This window comes from Eleutherodactylus coqui, chromosome 9 (genome assembly GCF_035609145.1).
Source record: "Eleutherodactylus coqui strain aEleCoq1 chromosome 9, aEleCoq1.hap1, whole genome shotgun sequence".
Lineage (NCBI taxonomy): Eukaryota > Metazoa > Chordata > Amphibia > Anura > Eleutherodactylidae > Eleutherodactylus > Eleutherodactylus coqui.
Window position 1 is genome coordinate 106541934 of NC_089845.1, and position 16480 is coordinate 106558413.

The 16480-nt window shown below is 41.2% G+C and overlaps 1 protein-coding gene across 2 annotated transcripts in view; it reads left to right on the forward strand.

The window, feature by feature from the left end:
* Nucleotides 1–14289, forward strand: part of LOC136578315 (aspartyl/asparaginyl beta-hydroxylase-like) — a 100253-nt gene extending 85964 nt beyond the window's left edge. For both annotated transcript variants that reach the window (XM_066578286.1, XM_066578287.1), the window contains exons 16-18: nt 254–295; nt 5751–5795; nt 12069–14289. In XM_066578286.1, coding sequence (XP_066434383.1) covers nt 254–295; nt 5751–5795; nt 12069–12076 — 95 coding nt within the window. In that variant the 3' untranslated portion in view covers nt 12077–14289. The remainder of the gene's footprint in view (nt 1–253; nt 296–5750; nt 5796–12068) is intronic.
* Nucleotides 14290–16480: the final 2191 nt, after the last annotated feature.

Below are 16480 nucleotides of genomic sequence, written 5' to 3' on the forward strand. Positions count from 1 at the left end.
ATACTCCACTGTCGCACACATCCAGAGTGAAGGAAATGAGGACCCGGACCGGTAAGTAGAAGACTCGCAGTGTCTGCGGTCAGGGTCTGATTTTGCTGCGGGCTCCTGCATGCAGAATCCCATCCGCTCGTGGACATGAGGCCTAAGGCTGAATAATCGTTTTGTGCAGACCTATTCCAATGTACAAGAAATACATTTTAAATATTCCAGTCTGTATGGTTTTTGATACCTTTTTTATTTTTTTTATTTGCAGAACATCCAGTTGTGGATGATAGGCCAAGTGAAAGGGCAGAAGGTATGTACATACACTGGGTAATTAGTGTTGAGTTATTGTCATTTATACAGAACGTGCAGCAAATTTATAGTACTGTAAGAGTACAATTTGCGCAGATATCGTAGAGTAAATCTACTTGTGGGTTTTGGTGTAGATTTTTACAGCAGAATTCACTCATTGCATTGAATGAAATCTGTGGTGAAAATCCACTGGAGAATCTCACCGAGCGTTGCTATTCCACCCCATCAAATGAGCGGAAGCCGAAAGCCAATGCTAGGAAACATTAAAGGAAAAAGGAAAAATTTTCAGCAGCTCAGGCAATAAAAAAAAGTGGTTTCTTTTAGCATTTCAGTAAAGACCTGAATAAAGAGCCCAGCATAGGTATTTTAAAGGCCTACATGTTTTAAGCATAAGCTCTTCGTCATGGCATCTGATGCCATGTAGGCTTGAAACATGTAGGCATTTAAAATACTCATGCTGAGTTTTTTTTATCCAAGGTTTTACTGGAAAACTGAAATAAAGAAATCCTTTTATACCACCTAAGATGCTGGAAACAGCCTATTTTTCTTTAAGGCCTCTTTCACATGGGCTACAAAATCTCGCTACAAAACGCATGTATGTGAAGCTGAAGTTTTCAATGGGTTCTTTCACATGAGAAGTTTTGTAGCCTGAAAGAACCCATTGGACACCATGAGCCTCACATACATGTGTTTTGTAGCAATGATTTTGAAGCCCGTGTGAAAGAGGTCTTTTGCAGTGAAAATCTGTGGCTTTTCCATGACACGGGTTGCTGCGGAATTGAAAATCTGCAGCATGTCTATTTTTTCTGCAGAGAATGAATGGTTTGTTGAAACCTCCTTCACTTACACAATTTTCGGCACAGGTTTCACAGTTAAAATTCCACAGCAATTTCGCCGTGTGAACTCTCTCAAGGGTTGTCTCACACACAGGTTTTTTGTGACAGGTTGTGATGCGGGTATTTGAGCCAAAGCCTGAAGTGTATTCAGCAGGAAGGAGAAGGAGAAGTAAAAGTCCTTCCTTTTTTAATTGATTTTTGAATCCAATTTGACTTTGGCTCAAAAAAGCATAATCAAAAACTGCCACGCAAAAACTGTGTGAGATGGGCATAAATAGTTTTTTAGAGTTTTTTTTTTTGCTTGTTTTTTGATAGGAGAATTATAATGCTACATACCTGCAGAAAGGCTTTTTTTCTGCCAAATAAGGCTGAATATGCAACAACAAAGGCTCTGAACTAGATGTGAACATGGCCTAATAGTGGACATGATTGGTGTAGACTGAAAGTAGGACCTGAAGCTCACCTGATCCAACAATGTTTTTGGAGTTTCTTGTGAAAAAAAAAAGTTTCTCCAAACAAACTCTTAAATTGCTAGTTTTTTTTACTTCTTATATTCCTAATCTTCATGTTGCTTATGCTTTTAATGATTTTATTCAGCTTGTCGAAGGTTCTACTATCTCCAGTCTACATATATAAAAGCAAAAGTCATCACCCAATTACTCACTGAATGACTGACTCGCCACTAATTCTCTAACTCCCGATGTCATACAAACTTGAAATTTGTAACAAACATTCTTTAGATCCCAAATAGGAAAAGTAAAGAGGTCACAACTTGATTATTCAATTCGAAGCGGGAAAAACCCGTGATACACGAGAGAGTTCTTTTCTCAGAAACCACAAAGCTGAGATAAATGATTTTTTGCACACATACCTTCAGGTCGTGGAGGTGTACTAAGCAGGCCTTTTTGAGAAATGCATTGTCCAACTGTGATAATTCGCAATCAAAATGCAAATCTTGGAAATTCGGTATGTAAATCGGGAAGTAAAGAGGTTACAACTTGATTACCTCACCTCTATGTGTATATAATAGGGTGTATCTACCTCATCTCTCTGTGTATATACTGAGGAGAATTTACCTCACCTGTATGTGTATATACTGAGGAGAATCTACCTCACCTCTATGTGTATATACTGAGGAGAATCTACCTCACCTGTATGTGTATATACTGGGGAGAATCTACCTCACCTCTGTGTATATAGTGAGGAGAATCTACCTCATCTCTGTGTGTATATACTGAGGAGAATCTACCTCACCTCTGTGTATATACTGAGGAGAATCTACCTCACCTCTATGTGTATATACTGAGGAGAACCTACCTCACCTCTGTGTGTATATACTGAGGAGAATCTACCTCACCTCTGTGTATATACTGAGGAGAATCTACCTCACCTCTATGTGTATATACAGAGGAGAATCGACCTCACCTCTATGTGTATATACTGAGGAGAATCGACCTCACCTCTATGTGTATATACTGAGGAGAATCTACCTCCCCTCTATGTGTATATAGTGAGGAGAATCTACCTCACCTGTATGTGTATATACTGAGGAGAATCTACCTCCCCTCTATGTGTATATAGTGAGGAGAATCTACCTCACCTGTATGTGTATATACAGAGGAGAATCGACCTCACCTCTATGTGTATATACTGAGGAGAATCTACCTCCCCTCTATGTGTATATAGTGAGGAGAATCTACCTCATCTCTGTGTATATAGTGAGGAGAATCTACCTCATCTCTGTGTATATAGTGAGGAGAATCTACCTCACCTGTATGTGTATATACTGAGGAGAATCTACCTCACCTGTAGGCCTCTTTCACATGGCCGTAGCTGTTTTTATGTCCACCCGTAGGTGCCATAAAAACATGTGAACAGGCGCACAAATCTAACGTTTGTGCGCCCGTGTAGAGGGCCCAGGCCAACGAATATATGCTGAGGCTGCAAGGCGGTTGGGCAGGGAAAGACCGCTTAGCTCTGCTAAGCTGTCTCACCCTTCCCTCAACGGCTCACCACCTCTCACCTCCGTCTGTTTGCAATGGGAGGGGGCAAAGCTAAGCTCTCCCCCCCCCCGCCCCTTGTCCGCAGCCAGCAATGGGAGGGGGCAGAGCTTAGCCCCACCTCCATCCCGGCCTCTCCCATTGCAAACAGCCAGAGGGGAGGAGAGAAGGGGGATGGAGTTTAACAGTCATGCTGCTAAACTCCCTCCCAGCTCCTTTCTCCTGATGCTATCATTAGCTCCCATAGGAGTGTATGACGTGCCTGGCGTATTCCGGGCAAAAACATAGTTCCAGGACTATCTTTCCTGCCTGGCGTAAAAGCGCCCGACACTATATTGGCTGGTCAGGCGCTTATATTCCGTGGGAATGCGTCTGTGTGATCTGATCATTGGAATCAGATGGTAGCGTATATCGGACAGCCGTGAAGACTGCGGGCAGTATACGCTACTATGAATAAGCCTGTATGTGTACATACTGAGGAGAATCTACCTCACTTGTATGTGTATATACTGAGGAGAATCTACCTCACCTGTATGTGTATATACTGAGGAGAATCTACCTCACCTGTATGTGTATATACTGAGGAGAATCTACCTCACCTGTATGTGTATATACTGAGGAGAATCTACCTCACCTGTATGTGTGTATATACTAAGGAGAATCTACCTCACCTGTATGTGTGTATATACTGAGGAGAATCTACCTCACCTGTATGTGTGTATATACTGAGGAGAATCTACCTCACCTGTATGTGTGTATATACTGAGGAGAACCTACCTCATCTCTCTGTGTATATACTGAGGAGAATCTACCTCATCTCTCTGTGTATATACTGAGGAGAATCTACCTCATCTCTGTGTATATACTGAGGAGAATCTACCTCACCTGTATGTGTATATATTGAAGAGACTCTACCTCACCTCTATGTGTATATACTGAAGGAAATCTACCTCACCTTTATATGTATATTCAGAGTAGAATCTACCTAATCTCTATGTGTATATACTGAGGAGAATCTACCTCACCTGTATGTGTGTATATACTGAGGAGAATCTACCTCACCTGTATGTGTATATAATGAGGAAAATCAACCTCATCTCTCTGTGTATATACTGAGGAGAATCTCCCTCACCTGTATGTGTATATACTGAGGAGAATCTACCTCACCTCTGTGTGTATATACTGAGGAGAATCTACTTCATCTCTCTGTGTATATACTGAGGAGAATCTACCTCACCTGTATGTGTATATACTGAGGAGAATCTACCTCACCTCTCTGTGTATATACTGAGGAGAATCTACCTCACCTGTATGTGTATATATTGAAGAGACTCTACCTCACCTCTATGTGTATATTCTGAAGGAAATCTACCTCACCTGTATGTGTATATACTGAGGAGAATCTACCTCACCTGTATGTGTATATATTGAAGAGACTCTACCTCACCTCTATGTGTATATTCTGAAGGAAATCTACCTCACCTGTATGTGTATATACTGAGGAGAATTTACCTCACCTGTATGTGTATATATTAAAGAGACTCTACCTCACCTCTATGTGTATATTCTGAAGGAAATCTACCTCACCTGTATGTGTATATACTGAGGAGAATTTACCTCACCTGTATGTGTATATATTAAAGAGACTCTACCTCCCTCACCTCTATGTGTATATACTGAAGGAAATCTACGTCACCTTTATGTGTATATTCTGAGGAGAATCTGCCTCACCTGTATGTGTATATACTAAGGAGAATCTACCTCACCTCTATGTGTATATACTGAGGAGAATCTATCATGTATCTCACCTCTATGTGTATATACTAAACACACACTGGTGTAGGCACAACTATTCTCGCTGTTATGGAGCGTAGTTGCGCATGAACCAGGGCTTTTCTTTTTGTTTTATCGGACCCCCCAAACTCTGTGCCATAGTACGCAAGTTTGAAAAAAACAGTGGGAAGATAGGTCGTGCCCTACCTTTCCTGCACGTAGTTAATAGTACGTGCGATAAAAATAGGGCGAGACCTATCTTTTCTCGGCCATACTTTTAATGGGCAAAAATACCGCTAAAGAAAACAAAACTCTTGAATTCAGTGGTTTCGTTTCGTCCCGTCATGACGGAACTAAAATACACCCATGTGAAGAAGCCCTTATATGTATATACTGAGGAGAACCTACCTCACATCTGTATATATAAATGTGAAAGCCCTCACTGATTTTTCACTCACTGAATGACTCCTCGCTAAGGGCTTCTTCATATTAATTCTGGTGAAGCTGGATATGTCTGCTAGTATTTTTATATCAGAGCTGGATCAACAACTTGAGTCATTAAGACCATATGGAGCAGTTCCGCTTCCAGTGAACATGAGGCAGACAAGACAAGGACATATCTTTGACGCTTCACGGAATTCTACAAGACATGGCGACACATGCAGCCTTTATTAGGTTTAGTACAGCAAGTTCATTTGTTGTCTTTAATGCAGAAAGTTGGCTGTGCTACAGGAGTATTCTCATGGGAAGAATGAGACCTCAAGAAGATTTGATTTAATCATTGATAATGATTGCTTTCGCTAAAGTTTTTCGTCCAAAATGAAAATCTTTGTCATGTTTCTTCCAGAACAAGGTAGACACGCTTCAGAGGGTCAGCAAGGAGAACATGCAGGTAAATCAAAGGTTTTGTTAATGTATTTCTATAGCTTGATGTTTTTGGTACCAGCTCTTTTTGGTAAATTGCTCTTAGAAGGTTACACTGCACCCAGCTTATCCGTTGCACCCTTATATTGTCTAAACGGCGGACCATATCACGTAATCCAGCAAGCAGGGATTGCCAAATGATACATATCTCATCTCTGTTTTATTGTTCCATCTGCATTACAATGCTCTCGGACAATGCATCTCAAGCCATAACATTCTTTCTGCCTGATGAGATCAGTACAGCCTCATGACACTAATCTGACCAAACCGCATTCTGCTGAATCATAGGCACGTTGTTATGTATGTGTCCATTATTCTGGCTGACAGTAGGGTGTACAAAGCAGCTTATTGAAGATGGAGTCATTCTTGCATTCAGTCAATATGTTTAAATTGTCACAATCTACTTTGTGTTAAAGAGGTTTCTACCACAATAGGCTTTTATCACTTATCCATAGAGTAGGTGATAAGTCTGATCAGTGGGGGTCTCACTGCTGAGACCCCCTTTCGATCTCAACAACAGGGATCCCGTGTTCCCCTACGCTTTTCACTGCGGCCTCCTGTACCCACCTGCAGTGATTTCAGACTGAATATAGATGCAGTCACATATGCACTTCACCACTCCATTCATTTCAATGAGGCCAACGGAAATAGCGGAGTACAAACACCTGGGTCTCTTTGGTCACCACTCTATGTAGTCTCCTCACTGTGGGGGTTGCAGTGATCCTGCTGTAAGAAGGCAAGGGGGGGGGGGGGAGCCTCTTTCTTGAGATCGGTGAGGGTCTTAAGTGGGGACCGGAGCACCTTTCTTGGGATCGGTGAGGTTCTTAAGTGGTGCGATCCCCACCAATCAAACTTTTTATAGGCTATCCAGTTAATAGGTGATAAGTCTATCATGGTACAACCCCTTTAATATGATAGCCAATGTCATAACTAGCAAAAGTACAAATCATTTTATTTACTTAAAATAATGATTTTGTGTTGAAAAATCATTAGCCACTTAGGTCTCCTTTCCTTTCTTGATAACTTCCTGTGGTCAAGTGAAGTTTGTCTCTAGTAATAGCAATAAGATAGAACACGAAAAGTGAAGAAACGGGGGTATGACTCCTGCTGCCCCTAGATGCCTATAGAGAGGAGGAGAGAAAATAAGTCATAGATGTGCTGCCAGAAAAATCTGAAAATCACAAATACAGCCTGCAGAGTGGAGTACTGGGGGAAAATGTAGGATGCAAGCCATAAAATGGCCAGAAATTGTGTTCCTCATGTACACAAATGGCAACTTATTTTGAGAAGTCATCTGAAAGTGCAAAAAAACTATACAAAGTGCGTTTTCTCTTGCACTAATAAGTAGCATATTTGTACATATCCTCTAAGTATTTTCAGGCGTATATGTAAGACTGCTCACGTTTGCATCAGAGCGACTGTCATAGATTTGGGCAGGTTTGATGGGGAGATTGGTGCTGCATGTCAAAACGATGAAACTTTACAGACCCTTAAGTCATAGAGGTTTGTTGGGGGCCAGTGGTTTCTGCTGTGCGATGGACACAGTGCTGCATCGTGGTTGCCATCATTAAATATAAACCATGGCTATTGGAGATCCATTTTTAAATATACATGAAGGACACCAAGATTAGAGTTCGACTCATGAGTTTTATCATCAACTAGGCGATAAGTGAAGGCAATGCTGATCTCAACCAAAGCTAAAAACAAAGTGATTTGCGATATTTTGTAGTCAGGAAACCAAAATTAATTGCTGTGATGACACCAAGAGGAATAATCCAGCATCTCTGAACAGCCTTGGATACGTGAATTAATTTGTTGTTGCTGTGTTGTGTTCTGATGGATAATGAGACTTATGCTTGCCTAAAGGATAGCAAATTATTTGTTCTCTCCCCACAGGAACTTTAATTTAGTACTGCTTCCTGTCCCAGAGGTCCTTAATGTGGTTACACTGAGAAAGGATTAAGGGATGAGTCTGCAGGTTACAGTGGGCATTGTGATAACGGACCTCACCGTTGGATGGCTAAATAAAGCCAAATGACGTGCTACATATTACAGGCATACTACTACATATTACAGTTGGCCTGCTGTATAGGAGACTCTGCTGATGGGTTGGCTGGATCTACACCTTGATAATATACAACCTGCCCGGTAGCATGTGGTCCCAATATAACTGACATGCCCCCTAATTACCGAACTGAGATGATTGTTAAATACGACTGGTGGGAGAGAAACACTTGGTTTAAGGCCTCATGTCCACGGGGAAAATCAGGCCCGCCGCGGATTCTCCATGCAGAATCCCACAGCAGGTCCCTCTTTTCCCACGGACATAAGGCTAAAAAGAAGATTAAACTTACCTGTCCGGATGCTGCGGATCTTCCCTCCATCGCGGCCGGATCTTCTTTCTTCGGCCCGTCGGATGTGCTCGGCACGCCGGCAGCGTGCCGCACGCATGCGCCGGGCACTCCATTTTTTTTAAACTCCCGCGCTGGAGAGTGCGGGTGTGCCGCGGATCCGGATGGCTTCCATAGGCCTCAATAGAAGCCTGCGGGAGCCGTCCCCTCAGGAGACCCGCACTAAAAATGGAGCATGCTGCGGGTGTTTACCCCGCACACGCAATCCGTGCCTCAGGGGAAAATGACATCCGCAGGTATTTAACTACCTGCGGGTGTCCAATGCATCCCTATGGGGCGCAGATCACGCGTGCGGGTGACCCGCTGCGGATTTTAAATGACAATTTAGCCGTGGACATGAGGTCTAACACGAGGCCTAGCATTTTGTTGGAAAACCACCATGATTTCGTGCCTTTTTTCATGTGGGGTTTGCCACATTTTTGTTGGCAAACACATTACAGCCACATGTTAGATGCAAGTCAATAGAGAAATATGACTTTGTTTTTTTCTGGCATTTTTGCCTAGACTTCCCATAGAAAAAACAAAAAACAGGCAGTTAAGGCCTCCTTCACCTGGGTGACAAAGTCGTATGATTTTGGCGCGTTGCTACAAATCGCATGGGAAACCCATGCTTTCCTATGGGTTCCTTCACACATGCGATGTTTTGTAGCATGCATCAACCCGACACAAAAACCTCGTGGGTCCGGTGATATGCCCGCAACTTGTGAGGTTTTTTAGCCCTTGTTTCCCTATGAAGCCTTCCTCTCTGTTGCATCGCATCGCACGAAAACACGATTTTCGTGTGGTGCAATGCAACTTTGACAACAGAAAATCCTACTGTCAAAGCCTAATCTAAGCCCTAGCTGCAAAAAAAATTTAAAAAACACATACATCCCCCTATAAGCGCTCTCCAACCTGCCGCAGCTGGGTCTAAGCATCAGCCAATCACAGCCAGCGCTTCCAGAAGGCAGGGATTTTTCAATCCCCAGCCAGAAGATAATGAAGAGAAACAGTGTTGGGGATTGAAAAGAAGCTGCATCGGCGCCCCGGACAGCGTGGGAGAGATGATGTATACTTATTTTTTATTCAGCTGGAGCTTATTTTCAGGGTAGGACTTATATTTCAAGCTTCCCCCACCCCCTGAAAATCCTCGCATGTGATGCTACAAAGTCCTTTTGTAGCACCAAATTCGACTTTGTAGCGCCAGAAAATCACGGTATTGCCGCGAGAAGACGCAGCAATATGGCACGGACCGCATGCTGCGAATTGCCCTGATTTTCCGCAGTCAGCCTATCGATAAGATAGGACTGACCGGCGGAGATTCGGCGGCGGCTCCCGCTGCGGAGCTTCGATGCGGGATACCACATCGCCCGTGGACAGCCGGCCTTAGCCATTTCGTTTGTAGTTATGGGTGGAAGAATGCTTCCTGCATAGAGCGTGGCCAAAGGAATATCCTGGCAAAGTTGTTACGACACAGGAAAAGAAAACCAAATTACTTGAAGTTCGTTGTGGAGCCCTGTTGGGTACTAGCTTGTTTCCCTTTTTACCTTCAGTTTCAGACAGCACTTAGTTTGTAGCCTTGTGTTTGATGGGTAATATTATTGGATTATTTGGCCAATGACTTTGTGTCAGGGCAGTTGAAAGCCATCATTGAAAACCATACTTGGCAACATGTTTTTCTCCATTGGACAGTAATAGGCAGAGTAAATTCATGGCAAATAAGAAGTTCTATTTTCACAGCAAAGCTCTAGGGGACCATAGACTTACTGAATATTTCGTTTCTACAAACGCATTCCTATAAAAATGAAAAACTGCTTTCGGACAACACCATTTGCATAGATCACGTTCCCTGATCTTTTCAGGCGAAACAATACAGTAAATATTTCTTTCTTTTCACTAGTATATGAAAGTAAATATCCAAGAGTGATAACTGCTCTTATTTTTTTCTTCGATATGTATTGGCATTGTCCTGTCCTCTTGTGGCAGCCATTTTTGCAAAAGTGACAGCAGAGCCATATTGGTTGCACCAAATAATTTGGCTAGTAGGCAATTTAGAAAAGACTTCTACTGGATATACTGTTTAAGCTGGCCATACTCAATAGATTCAGGTCAACCAAACCCACCAATTTTGGCGGGATTGACCAACCATCTAATGTTTAAATTGGCCTCTTGAGTCTCTTCCCAGACAGCAGATGTTAGGAAAGGGAAGGTTCAGACAGTTTGATTTCAACATGTTGATCCTATTGTTTTCAGAGATAAGCTGCTGCCAGAGGAGGCTTTCTCCGCTTTGAGAACTGTGCATGCTTGTGTATTGTAAGTTGGAGGGGTTGTTTTTAGTCGAACAAGCATTCAGCTGACATATCTTATGGTGTATGGCCAGCTTTAGAAAGGATTGTATTGGTTTAGCTTTCATAGTATGATTACCTGAAAGAATTTTGCACTTTTGTATGTGACCGCCAATCTATTTACTGTACTTGCATTAAAGGTCAATATAATGGCCTGTTAAATAATCTGTTGAACCCAAGACAGGAGCTCTAACAAGGGATCATGCACTTTGTTTAGAGGAAAGGTGGTTCCATCTTAACCAATATCGTAGAAAAAGATTCTACACTATGAGAACAGTGAGATTATTGAATTCGCTGCCCAAGGAAGTTGTAAATTCATTAAAAGAATTGTAAATTCTTTAAAATAGTAACTAGTGTAAAGTGAACCCTTTTTTTAGCCAAACTTTGCTAAAAGTTAGGTTCAAACCCAAACCTGCAGTTCGTCTTGACCGAACCCACTAAAATTTTATCTTTCGTCTTTTTTCTGTCGTCCTTGTTTCTACCTAGTCCTTATGCTGCTTCTCCTTCAATTTTAACCCTTTCCAATCCACTGTCTGACGTCTGAAGACATTATGATTTAAGGCTGTACAGCTCCGATGTTGGAAGACATCCGTCGGGGTTCTCTTACTGTATATTGCCAGCCTCTCTGCTGTCAGAGCCTATCCAACGTGTCACCTCATGCAGTACTGGCTTTAGCCAGCAGATAGCGCCGTTGTATAACGGCAGAAAAAGAGTAAGCCACCTAGGAAAACCAGGATACAAATAGGATTGGAAAGGGTTAGGAGCATTGCTTTCGTTCAAGCTAATTTAAACGGAACTTTTAAAAGGTTCACTCATCACTAGTAGTAACGTAAATTGTAGACTACTGTAGATCAGTGGAGATGGGTTTTAATCTGGGGTTAACTATAGTGTGATAGGTTAAACTATCATAACATAGGATAAAAATACTATGTTATCATAATGCCTCATTAATTATATATAATCTAAGGCAGCTAGTTGTCATAATCACATCAGCATTACTTAAATGTATCAAGTATGATACTAAGAGACCTATCATACCCAAATTATTTTATTACATAGCATGCAGTCCCAGCTATCACTCTTGTAAGTTTTGTATTGAGATTTTTTTTCTTACTAGTATGGGTTTATGCCTTCTAAAAGAGAACCAAATAATGGCCGTTAAGGTTCACAACAGGCATTTGACTTTTTTTGCAGTGATGTGGAGTTGTCTTGTTAGAGATGCCAAGGTGGCTCGAGGCATGTGTTTCAAGGAGTTTTAAGAAGTTTCATGGATTTTTAAGTAACCAGATGGTTGTAGTAGTAGTAGTAGTAGTATCATTTTTCTCACCCTAAGTGCACACCCCAGATAGAATACCACTACCCAACACAATGCAAGTCTATTTTGCAAGCATTGCTAAAGAATAAATGTAAACCACATGTTTTTTAGAATTGTACTAATACAGCAAAATCATTATTTCATATGTATTTGGTTGGTCCTTTAATTTAGATCTCCCCTTATTTTTACAGATACTTAAGAAGTTCAAAAAGCCCGCCCCTACATCAAGAGGACCAGCCCTAACCAAATACTTCTCAAGGGAACAGAGGGTTTAATGGAACCCATGAAGTATATTACAAAGCAGCAGTTCCTGAGTCTCTGGGAGAGAACACTATCACATTAGACTATATTTCTAGTTTTTAGGGTACACATTTTATGTATGAATTCCTTTTTTAAAGCTTTAGGTAACTTTTTTGATTTTTCTTCCATTCCAATCTAGCTGAGATGCGTGTGGGTATTTCTTGTGTTTTTTTCTGTTTCGTTGTAGTATTCGTTTGTACTACCCTTATTAATTGACCGTTTGTTCATCTATTTATGAGGTAGAAGCAGTGGGTCTGTTTTTTTAGATGTTAATATATAACTTATGTTGTGGGTGAATACCTAGACCTTTTGTAGGCTTTGCGTGAGCCTTATGTGAGCTTGTGTAATTTATAATGACTAAATGGACCTTATTCGGAACACTAAGAAAGAAAAGCTCATTGTTTTTATGTAGGAAAATAATGTGTGATCTCTTGTTTTTGTGTTTTACCAACACGTTTTCTACGTAGGTGTTTGTGTACAATGACATTTAGGCTATAATACACTACAACATATGGGTTTATGGTGTGAACTACACAACACGTTGACCCATGTTTTGTTCTTCTTTCTCATACTAGTATCAAATATTTGCACCTTTGTAGGGATCTTCTCCTGTGCTATGCATAGCACATCACTGCTTCTGATACTTTATTAATAATATAGCAACTGTGTTCTGAGTTGGGTTCTCAGACTATATAGTATTTTTCTACTGATCTCTTCCTCTGTCAGGCTGGACAGTACTCAGGGGTAAAGGACACATACATGGTGTGAGTAGTATGTTCTGACATTGAGCCGATTGACAACGCAGTGTCGACCTTCAAAGTGGATGATGTCTCGTACGTTCTCCTTGGCAACTGTGAAAAGTGTTCTGGATTCCTTGCCTTGTATGAAGTCTACGGATGTGTGGAAATTGCCATGATGTACTTTTTTAGACTTAAGTGTTCCACAACATAAGCTGTCGGTTTTTGTACACTGGTGTTGTGTCCTTTTTAGATGTGGCTTGGGCATGTTCTTCAAGGAGAAGGGGGGGCACGAAGATCTTGGGAAATAAAATGTGGTAATTGTAGAAACTAAAACTTGAACAAACTAAAATTTGGTGTCGCAAGAAGCACAAAATTTCTTCTTGAGCAATTTTGTAATATAGAAGATGTTGGTTCCAATTTGCTGCTCATTTTAGACCCTCTTTTGAAGTACTTCCAAGCTGGTTTTTAAGGATGTTCCATTAAGTCGATTTGGGTTAAGACTGTTACCTACACCAGTAAGAACATGATTTAGGTAGATTTTTAATTAATTTTTTTTTAAGTGATGGGACTCGGGCTTGTTGTGTGAAAGCCAACATTCTTCGTGATATCACAACATATAGGCAAGTTGGTAGGCTATTTTTTCCTGGCCTTCATAATGGCTGTGTCCACAATGTTTAGGTGTCTTAATACATATTAGATTCATGTATTTTAAAAGCAGATTTCCTTTCATTTAAAGGGTTATTTACCACTAATAGGTTACTTATCTGAAACCCAGCAACACCGTAACCGTACTTACTATAGACTGTAATCCTCAAAACTAGGCCATTGGTTGTACTAGCACAAAGGGTGGAACGTCATTTTCCATACAAGTATCACTCCAGGGTAGGGAGGACGAGCAATAATCTTCCAAAGATGTGATTTTTATTATGTAAAGTAAAAGAACAGTCAACTTTATTTTGTAATTTACTAATGTGTTTTTAACAGAGCCATATTTTGAGAGGGATCAAAGATAACCGTTTGCAGTTGCTTATTTTTATGTCTTCGATTTTAAGAAAAAAAATCTATAAAGCGGGGGTTTACATTCTTTCCTAATGAGTTATATAGCTAATCCTTTTACAGATGAATGATTGTGTGAAATAAGTTGTCGTGTTCGTATGTGATCATAAACATAGGTTGCTGCTGACATTAGGAATACATTATGCTGTGAGATGATTTGACTTGGAGCTTGTTTATCCCATACTGAATTTTTTTTAAAGCTTGGTGTTTTATGAAAGTGTGCCAACCTTGATGAGGTTTATAGGATTTTCAAGATAATGTACAGTAATCCTCTTTCGTATTTTTTGTCTGAAATAAAATACAGAAGAGTAAACCAGCTCTGTGTGTCATTATTGGAATACATGAACCATCAAGAGGCAGGACTGATTCTTTCGAACTAATTTCATTCATTTACTTGAATGTATTGTGGCCATTTGGGATCTGAGCGATATGTTGCACCTAAAGTACAGAAATGGAGAGACATAAAGGGCCTTGTCTTCAAAACTCCAGTATTCCTTACAGTAACCATGTTGAGTTGCTCATTTTCATTGTCATATGAGCCAAGGCTCTCATTTGGTCATCGCTCTAGCTTCTACGTTCTAGCACAACTTGCTGATAGCTAGTGACCTAAAGCTGACCATATACATTAACTGTATATCGGCCAAATCTGCCAACTTTGGTGGGTCCAGACAATCATTTAATGTACATGGCAGCCTTCTGACTCTCCCGAACAGCACATGTCATGAGATCATAATGGGGCGTTGTGATTTCATCTATTTGATCCTTTAGCTCTTGGGGAGATAAGCTCCCGCTAGAGGAGGTGTCTGCCAGCGGCTTTCTTTCCTTTGTATATTGAAAACACCACGTTTGGCTTAGCATGCGTGTGTATAGGGATGTCAAGCAATATATCTGTCTGCCAGCATTCGGCCAAGAGCTATGTACTCCGGCCAGTCTTAAGGCTCATTTACATGCAAAAACTATCTTTCAAAGTATTGAAATATTGACAGTTTTAATGATCATTTTGCATAACGTGCTAATGGACACTAGTGTCCATTAGCACTTTATCAGCTTTATTTGCATATAAATGAGTCTCTGGGAGCTGTTTGCGGAACACAGCATGTGGTCTGAGCTCTGCACACAGCTCCTTTGTTCTTGCACAGGCTGTCAGCTAAATGCAATGTAATCTCTGACAGAAGGTGGAGAACACAGCATGCCGTCTGTGTTATCTACTCTCCGGCTGAAAGGAGGGTTCAGACTCCCTGTAGGCACAGTACCTAAACTGTAGTCAAAAGGTCAAACCCCTAACTAATAAAACTATGTTAGCAAGCAGCAAGATCTAAGGAAACTAAATAGCAGGTAAGCATCCCCTATACTAACTGACTTGGAGTGAATACACACAGGCGGATTTGAATTGCGAAATCCGAAGTAGGTGTTCGCATCCGGATTCCGCAGCAAATACCGTCCATAGCATGCTATGCAAAAATGATTCATTATGCACACGAATGGAAACCAATTGCGGTTTCCACTCGCGGATGAAAAATCACAGCATGCTCTATTTTTGCATGGATTCTGCGCAGATGGCTTCTTTTTAAGTCAATGGAAACCGTCTGGTCCACGGCCCTCCCACAATTGACATTGCGGAAAGGTGGTGGATTCTGTGTCATCGCTAGGTTATGACGCTGAAAAAGCAGGAGTTAAAAAAAAAATCAGTACTGCGCATGTCCAATGGCCACCCGTGCAAATCATCTGCAGTACATATGAAGATTTAAGAAAGCCGGTACTGCTGCCAGGGCCGGATTCCGCATGAAGAATTCAGTTCAGCTGTGTGTATGCGGACTTATTCATTATTTTCAAGCTCACAACAGGATATCTACTTTTTAAGTTTGAGAGGAATAGAAAGATAGTATTTGTGGGCAGGAAGTAGCCATTGCTGCATACACTCATGCCCACCTTTCAGGATCAGCTTCTCTAGCCATATGTTACCAAAGGAATTTTAAAGGGATTTTCCAGGCAAAAACTATTGATCTATCCTCAGGATAGGTGATGAATAGTTAATCGCCAGGACCTGCCACACAAGATCTTGGGCCATCACCTGATCTCCCAGTCCACTGTCAGTGCAGTAGGCTGAACGTGCATCATGGGAGACGGGAGCAGAAGTGCCATAGGATGCCTCATGCCCCACTGACATCAATGAAGCCAGATAGGGTGCTCCCGCTCCTGTCTCTTATGATGTAACTTTTCAGAATAAATTGTCGTGCTTACATGAGGAGTGGCACAATTTCTCGCCATTTTATGACTTTTTTTTGTCTAGAAATATTCACCAGGTTTCCCTTCTGCAGGCTCCTTGCCCAATTCTCATTTTTCCCTGAGCTGGTGGGTGGAGACTAGCTGTTATGAAGTCTCCCATAAACTGTATACAGAGATGATGAGATTCTATTCTCCCTATTATCTATTATATACAGTGAAGCAACAGCATTGAGAACATTATACTGCAGCTGAGCATTGTAAATGTGAATGCAACATTGGGC